The 8,902-nt window shown below is 44.8% G+C and overlaps 1 protein-coding gene across 1 annotated transcript; it reads right to left on the minus strand.

The window, feature by feature from the left end:
* Positions 1-465: 465 nt before the first annotated feature.
* On the minus strand, positions 466-1,297 carry LOC125555703. Its single transcript, XM_048718570.1, has one exon. It carries the CDS (start codon positions 1,256-1,258, stop codon positions 677-679), a length of 582 nt encoding a protein of 193 aa, XP_048574527.1. The 5' UTR covers positions 1,259-1,297; the 3' UTR covers positions 466-676.
* Between the last annotated feature and the right edge of the window lie 7,605 nt (positions 1,298-8,902).

Here is an 8,902-nt window from a genome sequence, read left to right on the forward strand (position 1 = left end):
AACAGGGATGAAGTTTCAAATCCAAAATCAAGCAGAATTGAGCAGCTAATAACAACTCTCTGTTCTTGAAACAGCAAAGCAACCCCATGAACATTGACAGCAATCCATGAACATTAGCCAAATGCGTCATGATAATGCTAAATCCAATAAATGCGTCATCAATCAACCAACAAAACCATTATATTAGACTGCTTGGAAATCTTGGATTCTTATAATTCACAGAATCCAAATCCTGGGAGTCTTGGATTCACAGAAACCAGCAGTACAAAACTAGAACGGGGATGAAGTTGCAAATCCAAATCAAGCTAGCAGAATTGAGCCGCTAATAGCAACTCTCTGTTCTTGAAACAGCAATCCATGAGCATTAACCAAATTAATTCGTCATGATAATGCTAACTCCAACACATTGGGCATCCACCAACAAAACCATTATATTACACGTACTGTTTGGAAATCTTGGATTCACAGAATTCATAGAATCCAAATCTTGGGAGTCTTGGATTCATATAAACCAGCAGTACGAACAAAACTAGCGCGGCATTCATAGAATCCAGGTAGCAGCAGCAGCAGCAAACTATCGACAGTTTGAACGCGTACGCAAGAAGACAAGAACATGCAAGAAAAAACGCAAGACATGTTCCATCGCTTACGCAAGAACACAAGAAGTAGCTAGCGATCAAGTCGCACGCACGGGCACGGCAGCCCTCAGGTCCTCGAGGGCGCCGGCGACCAGCCAGACGCAACCGTCGGCCGTCTGCTTCACCTTGGCGAGGAGGTCGTAGGTCCTGAGGCGCTCGGCCTCGATGAGCTCGGGCACGCCGGGGAGACGATGGATGTCCAGCAGGCAGCGGATCCCCAGCCGGAGGTCGCAGCACAGCTCCACGGCGTCGTACGCTTCTTCGGCGAGCTGCCTGGCAGCCAGGAGCTTGTGGCAGGCGCGCCGCTGCGCGGCGGCGGTGCCGGGGAGGAGGCGGACGCTGCGCACCGGGTTGGACGGGAGGAAGAGCTCCGTGGCGCCTCCGCGGAGCGCGAGCTCCGTGGCGCTCCCCAGCAAGGACGCGGCGGTGTAGAGATCGCTGGCCGCGTCGTCGAGCGACTTCTCCGCGATCTCGATGGGACTGCTGCGCAGTACCGGCCCGCGCAGCGGCGTCGCGAGTATCGCCCGCGCGTGGCCTATCTTCCCGGGGATGATAAGGCAGCGGGCGTGCGCCTGCACCACCCGCTCCCGGAACCGTGTCTTCCACGCCTGCGCCGCCATCTCTCTCTCGCTCGCTCGCTCGCTCGCTTCCTTCCGGTGGCGTTGGGTTTGGGGTTCTGAATGTTTCGCTTCGCTTGCGAGGCCGGCGGGCGGGCTCTGAAATAGGCAAGGCTCCCTGGTGAGGGTGGGATCCACGGAAGTAACGGTTTTTCTTTTTTTTACCTCGCGCGCGGTGGAACTGAACCATATGGGGAAAATTACGGGCGGTTAAAAATCTAATAAAATCCACGTCAAAAAAGAAAAATCTAATAAAACCGCACAGGAATTAATGAGGTCAATTCCCTCCCAAGCCGGTCCAACAAACAAGCCACATTCCATCCAGGTAGGGCCAGGAGTAGAGTCGGATTCCTTTTTTTTTCATGAAACTTCTGCATATCCATGTGTGAGTGAAGGTTTTTTTTTTCAAAGTATGTCAATGGTGTATCATATTTTTATGGAAGGGAGCAATAAAAGTTTACAAAAAGCCGGAGCACAATGTGAACAAAGACTCTAGCACATGGCACCAACACACACAATACACAATAGCCTACTCTCTCGCAAAATGTTGAAGTTCACGTGCACCCGCTATTTTCAGCTCTTTATCTCCGAGATGATCTGAGTAACCAGTTCTTAAGGGCCGAGTTGTTGACCGACTCTCCCAAATACTCTAGCGTTTTTCTACTTTCAAAGGGGCCATACCGTCAATACAACTAGGGAATCAAAACCTCTCCGATCCTATTTTGAAAATCTTTCTCGGGACTGAATCCACCAAACCACCACCGTATCCGAGAGGATGTAGGCCTCAGTAGTTGCAACCTAAAGTGATCCAAGGTCCAATGCCACACCTCCCTCACATAGCAACATTGCCGGAGGATGTGCTCCGCGTTACCCTCCTCATGTAGACAAATATAACAGGGAGATGGCATGTCCTAAAGACCGCGACATGCACGACATTCAGAAGTCCAAATCTGATATTGCACGACCGACCAAACAAAGATTTTACGCTTCAAGGGGCCCAACACTTCCATATGCAGGTCACGGGAGGGAAGCAAACAAGTCCCTGACAGAGCCGGTCGTACGTGGATCACACAGAGTATGAGCCTGAAACATTGCACGGCCAAGCGAAAGCATCTTGTATCCCGGCGTTCATCTGCACCTACGAGATGACATCAGAAAGCTCTTTTTACCGGTGCTGGTAGGTACTGGCGAACCATCCACCATTCAAGTGCTTTGCGATCTGTGTCTAAGTGGAGCCCATTCAAATGTATAACTGATGTAGCCAATGGTGTTGTAGCTACTAGGAAAGAGAGAAACGCCATGGAGGTGTCTAGTGTTGTGCCATATACTCAAAATATTGTGAGGCACAATAGCATGAGTGCCAAGGAATTGAAGGTGCCGACGCACGCAACTGTACAGGCTTCATCTATACTCTATATTGACTCCTTTGGTCTTCGAATTCCCTCTGCTGAAGCACTGAAAGAGGACATCAAGCCAAACTTCAGAACACCACCATGTAGTTGTAACCTGGCTGGTAAGAGTTCGTAGTAAGGTTGTGTTAGATCCTATACATGATCTATTTTTGTTGGGTCAGATCCTACATGATCAACATTTCCGGATTATTTTATTAGAAAAATTGTCTTAATTAGTATGGTTGAGAGAGAGATGGTCCTAATAATATATGGCTAGTAGTAGTTGGGTCAGTTTTCATAGGGTTTGTTAGCATCACGTCAGGTGCAAGTTTTAGTCGGTTCACAATCTCCTTTAAATATCTACCGCTCCGGCTATGTAAGACAGATTTGTTTTTATCGAGGGTTAATAGATACAGATAAAACATCTCATGTTGGGGGCTACTAAATATTGTCTTCGTTGCTGATCCGTAAGAATTTTGTTGTTGCTGCGCGTGGAGCCGATCTAATCTACTCAACGCTAGTTTTTGATCCTACAGTCTTTCATCTTTGCTTGACTGAAATTTCTTGTTGCTACTGCAAATAGTACCATGAAAGATTTGGGCCAACAAACGACTCGCCGTCTAGTTGAGTCACATCAAGTGATATTCAGAGCAAGGTTGATCACGGTACAATTTTTTCTCCCGGGTTCTTCAGTTGATCTACTTGAGTTGCTATAATGGTGAATTCACAGAAATCAAATTCAAGTGTGCATGGTGCACATGAAGGAGATGTGGAAGACGAGCTGCCTTTGCCCACCTATGATCCGAGTGTTGCGCCGGCTATCGTGCTAGGATTGGAGGCAACTCGTGACTATGTGCTGAATCTAGTGAGGAGGCGCATCGACAAGGTTGAGGAAAGTCTAGGAAAAAAGACTTGTGTCAAACTTTACCAATTTTTTTCATGCGATCGTGAGAGCACGCGACAATGACACAATGATTTTCGTTATTTTCCGGACTCTATATGCATTTGCTGAAATTAAAATACCAACAAAAGGCCTACGCCTCTAGTCACACCCTGTGGCCGAACTGTTTGAATTTTTTTCCCGTTTCTTGCTCAATGAATGAAGACTCGCAAAGCGACACACAAATGATCTTGCTAACACACACACACACACACGTGTAATTACGACTATACACACACACACACACACACAAACGGGATCTTTTTTTTGCATATTCATAGTTTGGGATTGCTAGCGAGGCCTGCCACCTGGTAAAATGTACCAGAAAATCAAACCATAGGGTACAATCATGATTTCTTACCGTGGAAAAAAATTAGAGGCGAAACGATGAACTCATGTTTTTATTCGAACAAAAATATGATATTAGGTAATGTAAATGTTTTCAAAGAGCACACGGTTCACTCATGAAAGCCGTGTGTCCACTAAACCGTGGCCGATGCCCCCTCCCTCTGCCACGCGCGCGATCTGAGTCATGTGTTCTGATTGGCCAGAACCCAAACCCCACGGATCGTACGTCTGCACTGTTGGATTCTCCTTGATCGAACGGCGATCCTCATCCCTTTCGACAACACATGTAAATGTTTTCAAATAGCCCCTCCCTCAAAAAATGTTTTCAAATAGCACACGGTTCACACACGAAAGCCGTGTGCCTACCAAAACATGGCCGATGCCTCCCCTTTGCTGCACGCGTGATCTGAGTCGTGCGTTTTGATTGGCCAGGGCGCAAACCCCACGGATCGTACGTCTGCATCGTTGGATGCTCCCAGATCGAACGACAATCATCATCCCTTTCGACAGGAAGTGCAGTCCATCTAGGAATTGATTTATATGCCAAAATGCACGGTAAATGCAAAAAAATATCTTACATATAGCACACGAGACCTAAAATGCGCCAGCAAATCAAACCTGTGGTATAATTGTGATTGCTTTACGTGGAAAAAATTTAGAGGCGAAACGATGAACTCACGTCTTCATTTCAAAATTAGTACGTCTTCAGCCCTGTTCAGAGTCACTCCAACTCCTAAAAATATGAGAAGCTGGAGCATCTCTTTCCCAGCTCCATGCCTTTTGACTCCAACTCCGGGAGCGGAGTGGTGAATGAGCACGTCTCCGAACAGGGCCTTCATTTCAAACGAAATTATTTTGTTTGTGCACACGAGCGCTTAGAGGCAACCGTTTGCATAGGCCTTTCCGCGCGCGTGGCGACCGGGGATATTTTTCACCATTTTCACCTAGGCCGCCAACACCCGGAGTCCCCAACACCCCCACCGTCCGCCCGCGTTTTACTCAACTAGTCCACCCAATCTTCATCGCCAGCTCGCCCTCCCCCAGATCCACAGCAGAACCCTCTCAGGCGCCGACGTGCTCACCCCGGTCGTCTGCCCGCTCTTCGGCGTCAAGCCTACCTCCACTGCCGTTCCCAACACACGGCGGCCCGCGCCTCGCCATCTTCGTTTGCTCGCCAGCCACCCTCGAGCATATCGATGCAGTAACCCTCGCCTCTCCTATGGTCCGGTCGGGTTTGCATTAAGAAGCATGTTAGTTACTGCTCTCCATCGCGGTGAGGCATATTTCCTCGCAATCCCTCTTCCAATTTCGTTCTGTATGTTCCCAAATTGGCTATAAAATAACGAAGAGCATATATATGTTCATTATCTACCTTCCTTACTACATATAAGCTGTATTTGTTCCAATAAGTTACTGTCTATTTAAAGATCGCAGGCGCCCGAGTCAGACAAACTTAACAAATTAGCCGTACATTTTCTAAATTATTGCATGGCAAGTTTAGAAAGCTTGATACCAAGTTGTTAGTTTTATGCTTATCCTCCTTTCCCGAGTTTCGCATGTGTTCTCTGTAGATGCCGAGTAGCAGCGGCAACACTCATGCTTCAAGCGATGTATCTTCATCTGATTCGGACAACCCTAGGTCTTCAGCAGATTGTGAGGGATCAAGTAATCTTAAACGGGATAGAGCTACAGCAATTACCCTTCCAGTCAGAACATGGAGGAACGCTCCAAGGAAGCCCGCATACCAGCCTAAAGGTGTATATGAAGTAACCGAGATTGATTTAAAGTCTTGGGCTCCAACTAAACCAGATAAAGCATGCACGAGGTTCATGAGTGTGTGTGGATTTGTTGGCAGGGCAAGGCTCAACATTAAGGCTAGGGATGCTTGGAGAAACTGGAAGCACATGCTGTACAAGAAGTACTTGAGTGAAGGCAAGAACCCAATCCATGCATACCCCCAAATTACAAAGGCAGACTGGGCAGAATTCAAAAGGGTTAGGGCAACTAAAGAGTTTGCTGAGAAGAGTTTCAAGCAATCGGAACTTCATAAGAAGAACATACACCCCCACCGTATGGGTGTGGCAGGATACTACGGCATGAAACTGATATGGGAACAGGAGGATGATACGTCTCCAACATATCTATAATTTTTTGATTGTTCCATGCTATTATATTATCTGTTTTGGATGTTTAATGGGCTTTACTATGCACTTTTATATTATTTTTGGGACTAACCTATTAACCGAAAGCCCAGTGCAAATTGCTGTTTTTTTGTCTATTTCAGTGTTTCGCAGAAAAGGAATATCAAACGGAATCCAAACAGAATAAAACCTTCGCGAGGATCGTTTTTGGAACAAACGTGATCCAGAAGACTTGGAGTGGACATCAAGAAAGCAGCGAGGAAGCCACGAGGCAGGAGGGCACGCACAGGGGGCTAGGCGCGCCCCCACCCTCGCGGGCACCTCGCAGCTCCACCGACCTACTTCTTTCGCCTATATATATACTCTTATACCCTAAAACCTTCGGGGAGAGCCACGAAACACCTTTTCCACCGCCGCAACCTTCTGTACCCGTGAGATCCCATCTTGGGGCTTTTTCCGGTGCTCTGCCGGAGGGGGATTCGATCACGGAGGGCTTCTACATCAACACCATAGCCTCTCCGATGATGTGTGAGTAGTTTACCACAGACCTTCGGGTCCATAGTTATTAGCTAGATGGCTTCTTCTCTCTCTTTGGATCTCAATACAAAGTTCTCCTCGATCTTCTTGGAGATCTATTCGATGTAACTCTTTTTGCGGTGTGTTTTCCGAGATCCGATGAATTGTGGGTTTATGAACTTGATTATCTATGAATATTATTTGATTCTTCTCTTAATTCTTATATGCATGATTCGATATCTTTGCAAGTCTCTTCGAATTATTAGTTTGGTTTGGCCTTCTAGATTGATCTATCTTGCAATGGGAGAAGTGCTTAGCTTTGGGTTCAATCTTGCGGTGCTTGATCCCAGTGACAGAAAGGGAAACGACACGTATTGTATTGTTGTCATCGAGGATAAAAACATGGGGTTTATATCATATTGCTTGAGTTTATATCTCTACATCATGTCATCTTGCCTAATGCGTTACTCTGTTCTTATGAACTTAATACTCTAGATGCATGCTGGATAGCGGTCGATGTGTGGAGTAATAGTAGTAGATGCAGAATCGTTTCGGTCTACTTGTCACGGACGTGATGCCTATATTCATGATCATTTCCTTAGATATCATCATAACTATGCGCTTTTCTATCAATTGCTCGGCAGTAATTTGTTCACCCACCGTAATACATGCTATCTTGAGAGAAGCCACTAGTGAAACCTATGGCCCTCGGGTCTACTTTACATCATATAAGTTTCCAATCTAGAATTCTAGTTTACTATTTATTTTCTAATCTTTATTTTCCAATCTATACCATAAAAATACCAAAAATATTTATCTTATTATCTTTATCAGATCTCACTTTTGCAAGTGGCCGTGAAGGGATTGACAACCCCTTTATCGCGTTGGTTGCGAGGTTCTTGTTTGTTTGTGCAGGTACTAGGCGACTTGCGTGTAGTCTCCTACTAGATTGATACCTTGGTTCTCAAAAACTGAGGGAAATACTTATGCTACTTTGCTGCATCACCCTTTCCTCTTAAAGGGAAAACCAACGCATGCTCAAGAGGTAGCAAGAAGGATTTCTGGCGCCGTTGCCGGGGAGATCTACGCCAAGTCAAGACACACCAAGTACCCATCACAAACCCTTATCCCTCGCATTACATTATTTGCCATTTGCCTCTCGTTTTCCTCTCCCCCACTTCACCTTTGCCGTTTTATTCGCCCTTTTTCCATTCGCCTCTTCTCGCTTGCTTCTTGTTTGCTTGTGTGTTGGATTGTGATGGCTCCGCCAAAAATCATTGATCTTCACCTTAGAAGGTTGGAAGAAATTGAAAACAACGTTAGAAGCTTTATGTCCTTGCAATTTGAGCATAATAATTTCTTCAGGAATGAGCTTAAAGAACAAAAAGGTTTTATGGGGTACATGAATAAAGAACTTGATGATATGTCTAAGGAATTTTATGGTTTGAAATCTCAGTTCGCTCATCTTGAAAACTTGATAGCCCAAATTTCGGATAAGCAGGCCACCTTAGTTAATAAGATGGCCGCCAAACCGGAAGAGCTAGAGGGTAATAATGATGAAGATCTAAAAGTGATTGGTGTGTCTCCTATTAAATCTTTGTTTTTTCTAATATTAATATTGATAAAGATGGGACTGGAGATGAGTCAACTTTAGTTAAAAGGCGTCCCAATGATTCAGTGTTTTTAGATCTTGATGCAAAAAATTGGTACAAGTGGGATTGAAGAGGTCAAAACTTTACATAGCAATGAACCCACTATTTTAGATTTCAAGGAATTTAATTATGATAATTTCTCTTTGATAGATTGTATTTCCTTGTTTCCATCTATGTTAAATTCTCCTCATTCTTATGATCAAAACAAAGCTTTTACTAAACATATCGTTGATGCTTTAATGCAATCTTATGAATAAAAGCTTGAATTAGAAGTTTCTATCCATAGAAATCTTTATGATGAGTGGGAACCTACTATTAAAATTAAAATTAAAGATCATGAATGCTATGCTTTATGTTATTTGGGTGCTAGTGTTTCCACAATTCCAAAAAATTTGTGTGATGTGTTAGGTTTCCGTGAATTTGATGATTGTTCTTTAAATTTGCATCTTGCGGATTCCACCATTGAGAAACCTATGGGAAGAATTAATGATGTTCTTATTGTTGAAAATAGGAATTGTGTGCCCGTAGATTTCATTGTTCTTGATATAGATTGCAATCCTACTTGTCCTATTATTCTTGGTAGACCTTTCCTTAGAACGATTGGTGCAATTATTGATATGAAAGAAGGAAATATTAGATTCCAATTCCCATTAAGGAAG

Source organism: Triticum urartu, chromosome 5, assembly GCF_003073215.2.
Source record: "Triticum urartu cultivar G1812 chromosome 5, Tu2.1, whole genome shotgun sequence".
Taxonomy (NCBI): Eukaryota; Viridiplantae; Streptophyta; class Magnoliopsida; order Poales; family Poaceae; genus Triticum; species Triticum urartu.